Here is a 16554-nt window from a genome sequence, read left to right as displayed (position 1 = left end):
GCCTGTATCGTGAAATGGTAGGGTATCCAGAGAACCAATGTTTCTCTTATCACATTAGCAATTATAACACTATTGCTACTTCCTACAAACTGTTTTTCTTGTAAATATGATCACTTTCTACAAGATTGGAAGAATTAGGCTGATAGCTGTCATATGAAACACTCAAGTTCCACTGTTATTATTTAGTCGGCCATTGTAATACGCTGTGAGACTACAGCAGATTGCGCGGCGACACACGATAACTTACAATGTTCGCCACACGCAGCGCAGCGGAGCATTTCTCCCATTAACGCACGGAGCCTATAGTTAATTTTAACTGATCACATTTCACAGGTAGCACAGAACCATCAGACTGTGTCATTGAATATTCCCCAACTAAGTACCTTTAATCAAAATTAGTGTCCTCATCCCGAGTGGTGCAACAGCACAGGGTGGAAATGAGCTGTTATTCTGTGGTTGACCCACAGTTAGACATTTCTTTAAATAAATTAAATTTCTATCATAATATAACGAAGTCTCTTAAGGCTTAGCCTAGAAGGGTTACGGTTACCTTTTTGAACACACTGTGGTTGCAATATCTAGTTACCCCTTTCATCATCAGCCATCACTCCTTGCACAGATCAGATGGCTGTCCAATTTAGTATGACATAGCTCCAGAGGATTTTTTTCTGTTGTATCATTCATTCATCATTCTTATCTTAACTACCATTTCCTCCACCTATGTTTTTATGAAGAGTCTTTCTTTTTCTGCTGCTATAATGCATTGCTACATTAAGTGGTAACTGATAGACAAAGAGGAGAAAGTGTGCAAGATGTTAAAAGTAATACCGAGTGAATGCCTTGATAATGACGATAGACTCCTTGCTGCAGACCTAAGAGAAATTAAAGCTATTGTTAATGTAACCAAGAGAAAACAATGAAGTATAAAGGACTGTAAACTAATAATAATAATAATAATGTTATTGGCTTTACGTCCCACTAACTACTTTTACGGTTTTCGGATACACCGAGACGCCGGAATTTAGTCCCGTAGGAGTTCTTTAACGTACCAGTAAATCTACAGACATGAGGCTGGCATAACTGAGCACCTTCAAATACCACCGGACTGAGCCAGGATCGAACCTGCCAAGTTGGGGTCAGAAGGCCAGCGCCTCAACTGTCTTAGCCACTCAGCCCGGCGAACTGAAACTGAAAGATCTTGATTGAAACAGTGGTTCCAAGAGCAGATCAGAGCAAAGCACCAATAACAGGTATGAGAAATGGAAAAGAATGGAATAATTTCAAGACAATCTTTGTGAGCAGTGCTGATAAAATATGTAGGAGGACAAGCAGCAGAATTAAAAAGGAAAGAATATCATGGTGGAATGATAGAGTGAAAGAGGAAATAACAAAGAGAAATAAGGCAAAGAAAGCCTTACATTTATCAAAGTCTGATGAAAGCAGTAAGAGTGAACACAGAGACAACAGCAGATTGGAAAAGGTTGCAAAAGAATATAGGTACAGAAAAAAGGAAGTTATGACAATTGTACAGGAAGAAAAAGAGAAATGTTAAGAGGAATTCACATCTAGATTGGAAGATGACTGTAAAGGAAACATGAAAATATCGTATGGAATTGGTGAAAGTAAAAGATCTGACAAGAAAACAATCACAACAATAGAGACAATGGATGGGTATACAGTTTGGAATATGAGAGACATTGGGAACACAATGAAACAGTATTTTGACAGGCTCCTTAATGGATCTGACAAGTTGTGTGACAAGGAGGAAAGTAAAAGAACATTTGATAAAGACATTAATACTTAGGCAGAAGTTGAGCAAGCCCTTCACAAGATGAAAAGTGGTAAGTCAGCAGGAGTAGATAAAATTACAGCAGATATGATCAAAGCCGCTGGCATACATGGGATACAATGGTTGTATAGAGTCCTTGGAGCAATATGGAATGACAACCAAATGCTAAAAGACTGGACAAAAGGGGTGATAGTTCCTATATTCAAGAAGGGGAAAAGAAGGAAAAGTGAAAATTACAGAGCTGTAACTCTTCTCTCCCACGGCCTCACAATTATGGAGAAGATCACTGAAGCCAGAGTGAAAGCAATTCTAGAGCCCATCTTAGAAGAGAAAGAATATGGGTTTAGGGCTGGCAGGAGCACAAAAGATTTGATATTTGCCTTGAGGATGCTGCAGAAAAACATTGAGAAAGAGGAAAACCTATTTATTGTGTTTATGGACCTTGACAAGGCATACGATAATGTCCTTATATCAGCTATCTGGAAGAGTCTCAGGAAACTTGGAATGTCTGAGTACCTCATGAGCAAAATTCAAATGTTGTATACCAATTGCAGAAGTTGTGTCCATATTGGAGGTGGATACTCTCAATGGTTTGACACAAACAAGGTAGTACAATAAGGAAGAGCCCTCTCACGTCTTCTATTCATAGCAATTATGGGCATCATTCTGAAAGACTTGAAGGGAGTAGGAAATGGAGAACTAAAGGCTTTGGTGTTTGTGAATGATGTAGCAATATGGGACAACACAGAGGAGGGAGTACAAAGCAAACTTAATTTGTGAAAAATTAAATTCAAAGACCATGGAATGAAAGTGAGTACAATGAAAATTGTGGCAATGATAATTAGCAGGGTGAGTTCGGAGTGCAACCTACAACTGCACGACAGAAAGGTCGAAGTAGTAAACCAATTCTGATACCTAGGTTGCATGATAGCCAGTAATGTCAAGGCGGAGCCAGAAGTACTGAACAGAGTAACTAAAGGGTTCAATTTCTACACTCTTGTGCTAAACCTACTATGGGACAGGAAGGTTCCTCAAAGAACAAAAAATCACCCTGTACAAGTCATCTCTCATTCCTATTCTTACATTTTCCTTGAAAACATGCACACTAACAACAAGGAACATAAGCAAGCAACAAGCCTGTGAGATGATGTTTCTTAAAACTGTCCTCCAAAAGACACGACTTGATCATATAAAGAACAAAGGTATCTGAGCCAACCTAGGATTAACTGAATATAAAAAGGAAAGACAAACCTCATCCAAACTGAAACTGTTGGGGCATGTTAAAAGAATAACGCAAGAATACCACATGCTTATATGGAAAGAAGACTAACCTGCAGAAGACTGGTTGGAAGACCAAGAAACAGATATATACACCAACTGAGGCAAGATACGGAAAGCAGAGGACGGAGTTAGGAATTTGTCATGAACAACAAAACTTTTCTGGACAGACAGTGTTGAAGAGCACTTGTTTAAAACCACACTACCCAGCATGCTGGAAGGGTTCAACAATGATGATGAAGATGATGAGTTACTATTTCTATTTCGTGTCACAATAATACTAATCAGATGTCTTACATAAAAATGAGGTAATGCAAAAATCTCAAGCTACTAGATAATTCCCTGAAAAGGGATGAAAACTGACAAACACACCATTCTGAATGCCTCTAAATTTCTCTGTTAGCACACCTTTCAAAAAACAAACAAACATAATTCTAGATTTAATACAATTTCCAGTAATGTTTACAACTTACAGCAAGTTGTTGTCAAATTTATGTATGTTATAATTAAATCCTGTGAAGATAAGAATACTTACATGTTCTTCCTTCTTAGGCTCCTCCTCTTCATCAGCAGCAGGTTCAACATCCCCCTGACCAGTTTGTACTGAAGATTCTATAAGCTCATGTTTGTCCACAGCAGTCTCATCACCAAACAAACCACTTAGATTATTTCTGATCAGTGTCACTGTTACAGTAACTATAGCTCCAGCCGTGTATACAGTTGGATTTTCGTCATCAATAACTGCATCATATGAAAACAAAATAAGAATTCCAGCAGCCTTGTTCCATAATTTAGCAACTCTGAACAAAAACTTTCACATTTACCTTCAGATCTCACTCTGAAGTCAATGTATGGCATCTCCCCCACCACCTTCATAACATCATTATACTGCTCATCTGAGAGATGCCTCAAAATACTTCTCCTCTCGTCGCTCCTCAACTGGGCAAATTGTTGAATGGTTTTTATATGCCTCTAGTGAAAGAAAAGGAAACAATAATCACGGTGAATGGTTAGACAATTATCACTATTTAAAAATAAATTAATGCTCTTCACATTACTCTATGATCAGTTAAAAACAAGGTCAATCAGAACCTGATTTAGGAGCAATACAGTTCAGGGACATGCATCAATCATTCATGCAACGAGAGAGAGAGCGAGAGAGAGAGAGAGAGAGAGAGGGAGAGGGGGGGGGGGGGGAGGGAGGGAGAATACTGAAGACTGGTTTGAAAGAGGTTAAGTGAAAACTGGCTGTGTCAAAATCATTGTTCTGAGATAAATATTTAAAAAGCACCCATATTACACAATATTAGTAATTTTGCCTCAAAAACTAAATTATACAGTTGTGGGACACTAGTTTAAAAGTTCTTACTTAAAAGTTAATATCAAATTACACCCAAGAAATCACCAGCTTTCAGAAAATAGCCAAGACTAAGTGACTTATTAGTAAAAAGACAGCACTTAGCAAACCACAGGTTTATTCGGAATACCCGTACATTCCTAACAGATTTCCTGAATTTAAAGCTGTTTATAATACAGTCCATTATGGATCTGGTGCCCTTACCCTACCATGTGAAGCAGTTAATAGCTTCATGCTTAAAGAATGTATTTGTAACTGCAAATTCCATACTAGCACAGATGTTCAATGAATGTTTGTCATTCCTATTAGCTTCCATAGCTTTGCCACAGTTATCCATTATCTTCTCATATCCTTCATCTTGACTATGATATCAGTGCTTCATAAAACTTGTTCATTTCAACCTCATCTGCATCCTCACATGATGAATACACTGAGACAATTCTCATACCAGTCCCTCCAACTGCCAAATCTACCCACATCATTCGTTCATTTACATGCCTAACAGAACCCATGTTTCATGCAACAGTATTTTTGATGAACAGTCCTGCCCTACACTCTACCCTTCCCTTTTTGATACCTGTTAAGAGCTCATCATAATCCTTTATCTCTTTCTCATTATCTTCCCTTACTCAAGTATCGTTAACACATAACACATCCAAATGCATCTTCTTTGCTGACCCAGCCAGTTCTTTCTTTCTTTCTTCCATGTTGATAGCGTCCCAATGAATTCCATTTTTTCACCAAGTTTTTTCCAAGAAGCATAACATAACAAACATAAAGGTTCTTGATAACTTTGAATAAAATTATTATTTAATGCTTATTTTTTTAATACCAGAAGTCTGAATAAACTTGTCACACTTACTAATCGGAAAACAAAAGTTATTTAGTTTTAAACACAATTTACTAGACTTATTCATTCTTCCCTTCTTTGAGATATGGAACAATTTTCTTTAGATCTTCATTCTTTTCATTCTACAATCTTTCTATGATTTCCATTATGGTAGGGCCCTCTACCTATACTATAGTGTCCTCCTTTCCTCTTTTCTCTAAAAACTTTTGCTTTTACCCATGGATCAACCACATGAACATACATTTTTTATGTGTTTACAATGCCTGGGTTGTCATTTGAGACTTTGATGCATAAATGGAAATTTATAATATTTTTGCCGGTTGCCTAAAATCATAAAAATTCCCTTTTTCCATCAATGTTATTAGAAATGGGATTTTGAGGCACAAACGTACAAAAAAAAACCTGAATATGTCTAAAGAGTGTGTGTCACTGTTATTGCTTATGTACTTTCCTTTGGCACTTTTATTCATTTGCAATGCCAGTAAGTTTCCATCACAACTTTCTTAAACTGTTGCTGTACAAAATTTTGCACACATCCATATTTAAATATGTTACTAAAAACTCACAAACACACTACAGGTTATCAATTTATTCATCTGGGGTAAGAAATTTCAAAGTGAATAAACAAAATATAACCTCAACTGCTATAGAATCCGCAACAGTCAGACATATGGTGTTCGCACTTAGCCCGGCTTTTGTTACGAGTGTCAGATGCATTCTAATGGCAACAATTTTAAACACTTGGAGAGTGAATTACAGATAGCTTAAATTTTATTGCACTGGAGTAGGCCCATAGCCCATATTTTAACACCAAATTATTATTATTTGCGTATGGACCCTGTTGGATCATGCATTACATTTATGATTCGCCTTTCAGACCATACAGCTTTCATTCTTTCACTGTGTGCCTGTTTTCTTTCCTCTGACCACTTAGCCCCCGATCTTTTAGGGACTTCATTCTCTGGCTTTAATACCCATCTAATCTGCAGACGGTAAATGTTTCTGTCCAGTATTTACGATGTTTCTATCTGGGCCTTTTCCAGATCATTTTTAACATCTTGTATCCATGGTACGTTTTTCAGTTTTTCACTATATGTCAAAATCTTGTGGGTTAGCCTTGAAGACTATGGTCTGTGAATGAGTCCATAGAATTTCAATCTTCGTTTCCTGATGCCTGCGGCAAGGTTGGACAGTCTTTCCATAGCTTTGCGTGATTTGAGTATATACCCTTCTTCTTTTTTCTCTGGGCCCAGAATTTTCCTGAAGATCTTCCTTTCATCCTTCAAGATGTTTTCCAGATCACCTTTGTTTTTAAGTACCAAGATTTCACTTGCATACAGCACTTCAGGTTTAATCACCATATTATACTGTTTGATTTTTGTATGTATTGTAACCATTTATCACCATGCCATAGGCATGTTAGTAGGCCCAGTCAACAATATATGCTGTTTTCCGTAACATTCTGCGACATATAGTGTCATAATTAGCAATTTATGCCCCAAACCGGGATACGAATTGCGGTATGCAAGCTCATAGAGAGCAGATCTCTGTGCTTGTACCGAGAGGAGGAAGGCGCATTACCGCATAACCTTGGAATTGCGCTCTCACTTGGAGCAAGAAAGAAGAAGAGAGGATGCTATGCGTAGAAGAGTATTTGGCCAGAGGGTGGGGTGGATCAAGGCATGTTAACCCCCAAGAAATAAAAATCCTTACTGATTTAAGTGCACATTCAATGGTACCAACTCACCATATTTAACTAATAATAATAATAATATGAATATTTTTTTGAGATATCCTACGGAAATTTATGAGTAAGGACTCATTTGAACCGGTGTATTTTATGCAAATTGATGATGTACATAAATGCAATACTTTAAGAGTAGATCAGTAATGACGCACGTCATACAGTAATGCGTAGATTGAAGCCAAGTGTTAACACATTCACGCCCATCATCTGAGCTGGCTATTTAAAGGGCTGGCCCAGCTATTTCAGCTGTTAGTGGCAGAGCAAACAACAATGAATTTCTTTCACAATAAGTTCTAAACTAAACAAGATATGGAAACAAAATTTTCCATATACCTTAATGAAGTCCTCTAGAATCTCTGTAGGGTGTGGTAGGTAATGTCACACTTTCCTGGCTGAATGGGAACACCACACTTTCCACAAAAATAGCGTGTTTCACTAATAATTTTATTTCTGAAGCACACTTTGCACCTTCTTGAAGGGAACTTGACTTTATTTGATGGTGGAAACTTCAAGAGAATATGCTCTTTTCTCTTCCCATCTAACCTAAGTGGTGGATCCTTGGTCGGTGCCCTTTTTGGCGGCAAAATCACGGGACGTTGACTTGGAGCTGATGAAGTAGATGGAGCTGAGATGTCGGAGAGAGGTGACTGTACTTGTATGTCGGGTTCACTTTTTCCCTGGAGCAAGTTTCTAACTACTGTCTGCATGAAATTCAGAAATGTTTTTGATTTTTGAGAATTTGAGTTCTAGAAGAGCCGAAATGCGTTAAAAAGTGAGCAGTACAGTAAATAAAAGAAAACCTTTTTTGGCCACTTTATAGTTTTCCTCATGAAAGGATAGAGCGCCAAGTACTGGTCTGCAGTCTGTCACAGATTCTGGTTTCATTTGTATTTTTCCAGATTTGTTTGTTTCAAGCATTTCTGCCGAACAGATGGTAGTTACCATAGTAATAACCTTTTTGTCCCTCCAAGAAACAAGCAATACATCCTTGTCCCTCTTGAAAGTCATTTCCCCCCCCCCCCGTTTGAGAATTGCCTGATGTTCCTTTAGATCTTTTGGTACACCCCTATTTGACCGTATTGTTCCACATACGGCAGTGTTCTGTTCCCTAACTGTTTTGCGAATCCAACGCTATTTCTAATAATTGTCCATATAGACTGTATACCCCTGGCCAAGATAATTTTCAAGCAGCTGAGAAACTGTGCTTTGTAAATTCGCACCACTTGCATCATATATCATGAGTTTACAGATGTACCCCGTGTTACTCGCAAACCATCCTCACTAAAATCCCATGTTTTATTATTTTACCGGGGTTGTATACGCGGAATCTTAGGCGCCCTCTCCAGGCTAGCATTCCTTCGTCCAAAGCAATTTTCTGTTTGGGGGTATGAAGCTCTGTAAATATGTCCGAAAGTTTCTGTAAAATGGGTCTGATTTTATACAATCTGTCAGTGCTGTGCTCGTATTCGCTGCTGTCACTAAAGTGGAGAAATGAAGCGATTTCGTGACATTGTCTTTGAGAAAATAGGAGTGGAGAAAATTGGATCTTCTGTCCAGTACATTCTGAGAAATGGTTTACTAATGATGCCGGTAGTAAGCATGAAACTCAGGAGCTGTCTCATTTCTGAAACAGTCACCGGGCTGCACGTTTGAGCAAGAGAGTGTTTAGAGAAGGGGTGCGGCGCAGCACTAATTACATGACTCGCATACAGATTTGTTTGCTCGCATAGGTATTCGAGAAATTCAGCTGTAAATTTACAAATGACATCTCGTTAGTGTTTTCTGTTTCCCTATTTATACCTGGTTTAGCAGTAAATGGGATCGCAGTGGGGCGATATAAAGGTGAACATTCAGGTACCGGTATTGTGTTTTCTGTCATGTGTCCAGGAGAATCGTCTTCACTGTCATCACTTTCAATTTCAATTTCACTTAGTTCAGGAATCGGTTCATCATCTGAGTCTTCATTGAAAAGGATGTCGGCAATTTCGTCAACACTTACACTGTCCCTACACGCCATAGTTGCACTTCAGAACGTGACTATACATACGCTTGTGCAATCAAACCAACTACACAGCTAGTTGGGCCAGCGCTAGGCTACCTTCAGAAACAAAACAAAAAAAGTGCATTGGGAGGGAAAATCGCCGTGGCCATGTGGTTTCTGGTGAGTAGAAGCATTCATAAGGGTATTACCTTCATCTCACTCACACATATTTGTGACCAAAATAGATCCCAGCTGCGTAGGAACAGCTCCAGTTCAAGGCTGCGCTTATCCGGGCTAACTCTGATACGGTCCACAGCATGGTCACGCGCTATAGGCAATAACTCGGATACGGGCGTGAATGTGTTAAGATCTGGCAACGTGAGATAAAAGTGGAAGTCTCTATGAGATAATCCATGATGTGTGAATTTATGAAAAGGATGCTTTTGAGATTACAAATGACCCAACGATCAGATCTACATGAAATTAGATCAGTATAAAACAGAGGTCGAGGGCTACAATTTGATTACCCTCACATCGCTGAAAGATCATGATTGGCGGAGCAAAATTTCAGTTAGGGTTGTGGTTTGCCACCTCTCTGACCCCTCAGCCAAAATATTATAAATGAAACCCAGACCTAGCTCTGGGGACCCATTGTAATGTGTGCGGCCGTAGTGCTTACGTGTCAGTGTGGAATTGTGCAAAATGGATAACAGTGCGTGAAGTGTTGTGTTGAAGAAATATATATCAGCGAGGTATAAATATCGCGAAAATAAGCTGTGTGGTACGAGACAAGCATGGTAGTGATGAATAGAGGTGTTATTTCAACATTTATTCCTATAAATGTTTATAACTTCAGCGACGGCTCATGACGTAATTATCAAAGAACGGGCAAACGCATAAGTTAAGAACTTCATTTTGGTCCGTATTGAATTTAGATTTACACTATAAATTGAGGATAGTTATGTCCACCTTTTCAATACAAAAACAATGTGAGGTCATTAACACATCACATATTTATTACCTTTCAAACAATGGGACCGGTTTCGGCATTATTTGTATGCCATCATCAGCCATAGGAAACTTAGTGACAAGGCCTAAGTACAATATTAACATAACTTACAACATACATATATGTATATATAAAAATGAACATATTCTTACAATGACTATGAAAAAATTTTTGGTGTACACCATAAAACCTTATATTAAAATTGAATGGATGAAAACTATAACGGTATAAGCAGCATTTTGGTCATTCAGAGAAGAAAGGCATTTAAACACCTTCAACACTCATATAAAGCATGCTATTTGTTGTTATACAACCCTCACTAGAGCGCAGAATATTACCGCTATCACTTGTATCTCTTTGCTGGTAAAAGGCCACATCCTCCCGGAGTTACGTCCTGCACTTAACCCATTTTTTAAAAATGTCACTTATACCGTTATGGTTTTCAACCATTTAATTGGTAGCATATTTTATGCGATATATTATGACTTTATACAATTATTTGACTAAAGTTAAAGCTTATTGTCAGTTTTTCTAAATATTACAAAATGTTAAAAGAGCATCCAGATAACAATTTTCAATCTTTAAAAACTTTTATAACTCCTAGGCGTTAAAGATAATAGTACATTTGTTTGGTCGATAGTACTAAATTGACATGCATTAAAATGAAATCGCCTACTGTCAGATGGGAAACAGTGACTTATTTGTACTAGGTATGGAGATAAGTTACATTATAAGTCTGTAGTAATTCTATAACTTGCGTTAATATAGTTTGGTTATTTAATAACAAGTCGAATAAAATGATAAATTCGGCTGATATTTTAAACTTTAAAATATTAATTGTCCATTGTAGAGGTCCCTTTTTCAGTGAAGATATATAGTGAGCAAAGCAGTTCCTCTTAGAATCGATTGCAGGTTCACTCTATTTTAGGTGGATTTTGGATTGAATAAATTTCTTATTTCGTAATGTAATGTCGTTGAGCAATGATCGTAATGTAATATTCCGTCATTTATGCTAATGTTCATAAAATGTAGATCGACTTGGTCGAAGTGGACTGGTGAACCAAATTTTCTTGGACCATAACATTCAAAGTCTTTGAGGTTCTAGAAATATCTCGATCCAAGACGGACCTAAGAAGAAAGAATATATATACTATGTATTAGCGTAAGAATAACTAAGTTTAATAGGCATTATTTTCGTTTAAGTAGAAACTCACCCTAAGCACTGTGTTGCCGAGAATGAAGCCGATGAGGAACTGTTTACCGGAAAGGCAGAAAGCAGACTACGAGTATTAGAAGAGGGGCGGAGCATGTTATGTAGGGGAAGGGGGATCGCGATAATGCGAGGTTATTGGTCGGGAGGGCGTGGATTACGGAGGGGATGGTATATGAGCATATTGCGCACCATTTTGTGTACTGGTTGATTTATTGGTCTTTTTAGACTGTTGATCACTGAAATGAGCGTATCAAACAATATCGTGGGTTTTTCGGAAACCTCATTCAGATTATAATTCGGGTTAAAATACTGATCTAATGATATAAAACATTGTTCCGTTATGTCAAGTAAGGGCCCTTTTTCCATTATTTCTACGACGTCAATATCATGGTTGATGTCATGAAAACTGTGTTTATAGTCATTGATGTGTTGTCCTATAGCTGAAAATCTCCTATATTTAATGGCGTTGACGTGCTCATTGTACCTAACCTTAAAGGATCTCCCTGTTTGTTCAATGTATGTACTATTACAGCTGTTACAGTGAAATCTGTATACGCTTAGGGTGAGTTTCTACTTAAACGAAAATAATGCCTATTAAACTTAGTTATTCTTACACTAATACATAGTATATATATTCTTTCTTCTTAGGTCCGTCTTGGATCGAGATATTTCTAGAACCTCAAAGACCTTGAATGTTATGGTCCAAGAAAATTTGGTTCACCAGTCCACTTCGACCAAGTCGATCTACATTTTATGAACATTAGCATAAATGACGGAATATTACATTACGATCATTGCTCAACGACATTACATTACGAAATAAGAAATTTATTCAATCCAAAATCCACCTAAAATAGAGTGAACCTGCAATCGATTCTAAGAGGAACTGCTTTGCTCACTATATATCTTCACTGAAAAAGGGACCTCTACAATGGACAATTAATATTTTAAAGTTTAAAATATCAGCCGAATTTATCATTTTATTCGACTTGTTATTAAATAACCAAACTATATTAACGCAAGTTATAGAATTACTACAGACTTATAATGTAACTTATCTCCATACCTAGTACAAATAGGTCACTGTTTCCCATCTGACAGTAGGCGATTTCATTTTAATGCATGTCAATTTAGTACTATCGACCAAACAAATGTACTATTATCTTTAACGCCTAGGAGTTATAAAAGTTTTTAAAGATTGAAAATTGTTATCTGGATGCTCTTTTAACATTTTGTAATATTTAGAAAAACTGACAATAAGCTTTAACTTTAGTCAAATAATTGTATAAAGTCATAATATATCGCATAAAATATGCTACCAATTTTAATATAAGGTTTTATGGTGTACACCAAAAATTTTTTAATAGTCATTGTAAGAATATGTTCATTTTTATATATACATATATACATATACATATATGTATGTTATGTTATGTTAATATTGTACTTAGGCCTTGTCACTAAGTTTCCTATGGCTGATGATGGCATACAAATAATGCCGAAACCGGTCCCAATGTTTGAAAGGTAATAAATATGTGATGTGTTAATAACCTCACATTGTTTTTGTATTGAAAAGGTGGACATAACTATCCTCAATTTATAGTGCAAACGCATAAGGTCGCTCAGAATTGGTGAGACAGCCGATTACATTCAGTGATTAATCATGGCCGATTTTAAGGCATTTGAATAGTGAGTGATGCTCAATAAATTAATAGAACAGTGTTTTTGATAGAAGAACGTCTGCATACTCCATGAACACTCTTGTTAAGAAACAGTAACCATTAATCAGGCCGTGTGATAAAAGGGGAATGAATAGTGATTTACACAGACTTACCGCTATTCGGGTTAGTCCACTTGAATAAATGAGTGGGTCTGATCACCAGTAGGTTCTTTGAAAACGCACAAACAGTGTTTATTAACCAATTTTCCATTTTTGCCTTATGTTCATGAGTCGCACCTAGTGCCTACATTCATCTCTTCAGGGAACGTCAAGATATTCCAACAGTAGGAGACCACAGTTCGAGACATCATGGATGACACCATGAGGAAGAGGAACCTAGGTCTATCTACGAGTGAAGCTGCCGTAATGGAGGTCTAAAAACCTCAGGTGTACCCTCGAGATGACAGCAAACCACACACAGTATCGATGAGTATATTTTTTAAAATATACTAGGCATGAGATCTGCACATTCACATATTGATATAATCGTACATATCAGTCTTGTTTATTTCTACGTAATTAATAACATTAAATGTAGGGGACACTATATGCGTGTTACTGGGAATGATTATTTTATTAATTTAATTAGGATTTTTCTTCTGTGATTTAAGGATAATCATTAATATTTCAGCAGGCACATTTGCATGAATTAGTACATAAGATCCCATTAAGTTCAGGTGTGTGTGAAGCATATATTTCAAGGGAGGAAGAGCACTTCAGCAGAATTTAGAATTTCTTCCTAATTTAACTAACTGGTATGGATCTTCATAATAATTTGAATATATATTACATATTTGCTTCACATGGTAATGCATGTATTTTTATAAATCCCTTAACAATTAAGAATATGATCATCAAAGAGGTACAAACCCAAGAGGTGCAACTTATGAGTTATATATATATACGCGAGTAAGGTAGTGTTAGTTGAGTAGAATCCTCAAGATGAATGAGTTAGTTGTAAGGTACAGTAGTGTGAAGACAAGGGAGATGAGACTTGTGAAATGTTCGAGGTGAAAGAGTGACAAAGAATTAGAATAATGAGAAATAAGAATTGGCAGCCTCTGAATAATTGTGTACTTGAAAACGAGCAAAATGAGAAGTGAAGAAAGAAAAAAGAGTGTCCTTGTGGCCCACCTGGTTGAAAGCTGACTACAGCAAGAGGGACAGATTTACGATGTTAAGAGGGGTGCCTGGTCCCGTGTGTGGATCGAATCGTCTTTAAGAGCTCTGAGAACATTAGCCCTAGTAGTCTCCTTCATTCACCACTGCATTAACAATCCCATGCCAATGATACATTATGACCAGCGTTGAGAATTTTATGAGTCTGTAAAGGACGTATTCCTCCCCATATCTATTAAATTAGCTTGTGATAGGAGTTTCAGATTTTTGCACCTTGGAAGCTGGCGAACGTGGGTTCGACCCGCGTCAGTATGATGAATTTGAGCTGATACCATATGGCTTGATTAGGCCGTATCTTCAAGATGTATTGTTTGCCAATGTGTTTACTATTTCGTTGTATAATGTATTCATGTATTGATGTTGTTCTTAAGTGTTTTATGGCGATGGGTAGGAAACCCGCATTGTAGTGATTCACTTTGTACATAACAGGGTCAGGTAAACCCACAAATATGTGTATGTGTTCAATTCGATGTGTAATTGATTTGGTCAGGTAGACCATGTGTTCGATATGCGGCGGTGTGATCTCATGGGTAGAAAAATGTACACAACTATCTGTCAGAAATTCCATAACTATGACAGCCAACTAAAATAGTTATGGCCTAACGAGAAAATGTCATTCACACATTATGGTCAATGCATTCAATGAATAGATACCATCGAGTATCATTGCTAAGTGATAAATAAAACCTGCATTTGTGTAAAGTGTATACAGTATTAGTGCGCACTAATAAGGTGTTTTAAAGTATGCCAAGCGATAGCCCAAACAGTGTATGAACTGGCAAAGACTTTGACGCATACTGTATACAAATGATTTTTTGTTTTTTGTGTGTGTAATAATATGGCATTATTTCGTGTAATTTTATCGTGTGATTCTATCAGTTTAATTAAATTCTTAGTAAATATTGGGAACAGAACTCTTCTCATTTAACCCTAGACCAGGCGCGCTGGTTGTTTTTGTCAACCAGCGCGCTATTTTATGCCGTAATTCCTAGAATTGTCAGTCTTTCACCACCTCGCAACTAATACCTTTGCTCTCACTCTTGACCTTCAGTTGAGTCAAGTTTCAACAACAATGGAAGCGATACGTGTGTAATTATTTTGAGCGAACTCTTGGAACCTGAAGCTGGTTGAGAAAGTCAACCGCGCGCCTGGTCATGTAAGTAAAATATATTTCTTTAAAATTTCCTTTCCTCTGTATTTTTTGGGTAAATAGGCAAAGTCAGGCGTAATTACATGTAGTATATTTCTATAAGTCTCGTTTTGTCAAAGACGAAGACACACCTGACATTTTCAGCCAGTTGTCCGATGAAATAGGGGACGCTGCCTCGGACTTTTCGGATGGGGAGGAGGAAATTATGAACTTATCAGATCAGGCATAATAATGATACGGAGCAGGAGGCCGATCCGGACAGCGAGATCTATGAAGGCGTAACAAAAGGGAATTTATCTTCGAGATGGAGGAACGTGTTCCATGACAGACTTTTCAAAACTTACTTCGAGGGTAAAAGCACGGAATATTGTAAAAATACTGCCAGGTATCAACAGAAATTGACTGTTTCATCCAGTTGATAAACATAGAGATGGTTGATGAACTATTATACTGGACTAATTTGTACATTTCTAGGAAGCAGGAGGAAGTGAATTACAGCCGTAAACGTAATGCTAAATTTCCGAACCGCAGTGAAATTATGGCATTGCTCGGGGGAAAATCTGTGAAAGATTTCTTGGACATTGCAACAAAGTTTATTTTTCATCCAGTCATATTTTTGCTATTATATCTGATCGTTTCATTGTATAATTGTGCAAATATTAAAATATGACCATTCTTTTAATTTAATTGTGCATCTACTGCTTATCTCATTTTAAATAGGTGCAGTATTCATATCCATATCAGAATTAGTTCACGTGTTCATGATTATCCATTTTAAGTACATTAATATTAATCACTAATACATGTTTTTAATTTCATTTGGAGAACATTGAAGCAAAAAATAAAACGCCGTTAAATGAAATGTTTATGCGATTGGAAGCCTGTAAATGACTGAAAACGTAACTGGTTGACAAAGTCAACCACGCGCCCGGTAGTGTGACAGAAATTGGCGCGCCTGGTCTAGGGTTAATAATATTAGGGTATTCCTCTTACATTAGACAGAACCCTACTTTCGTTATATTTAATGTAGTGTCCATTTTTCTTTTACGAACATTCCATTACCTGTATGCTACTGAGCTGTAGCCGTTGAGGCAATGAAAGTAGGGAGGATGGGACTTCGAAGCCCAGGAAGTGATTTTCGAAGATTCTCATCCAAAGAACTCCATTCATATATTTATTTGTGAAGCCGAATTATTTTAAAATGATGCCCGGATATGCCCGGGATGGGTGCAGGATGGACATCCATTTCTTGTTGTAAATGTCATGGGTTCTCCAATATGC

At 37.3% G+C, this 16554-nt stretch overlaps 1 protein-coding gene across 1 annotated transcript in view; it reads right to left on the bottom strand.

The window, feature by feature from the left end:
• Positions 1-16554, bottom strand: part of Sec63 (translocation protein Sec63) — a 388322-nt gene that overhangs the window by 113999 nt on the left and 257769 nt on the right. The window contains exons 10-11 of the mRNA XM_067135181.2: positions 3892-4039; positions 3603-3808 (exon numbers count right to left, since the gene is read on the bottom strand). Coding sequence (XP_066991282.1) covers positions 3603-3808; positions 3892-4039 — 354 coding nt within the window. The remainder of the gene's footprint in view (positions 1-3602; positions 3809-3891; positions 4040-16554) is intronic.

Source organism: Anabrus simplex, chromosome 1 (assembly GCF_040414725.1).
Source record: "Anabrus simplex isolate iqAnaSimp1 chromosome 1, ASM4041472v1, whole genome shotgun sequence".
Classification (NCBI taxonomy): domain Eukaryota; kingdom Metazoa; phylum Arthropoda; class Insecta; order Orthoptera; family Tettigoniidae; genus Anabrus; species Anabrus simplex.
Note: the sequence above shows the minus strand (reverse complement) of the source record. Positions and strands in the feature narration are given on the sequence as shown.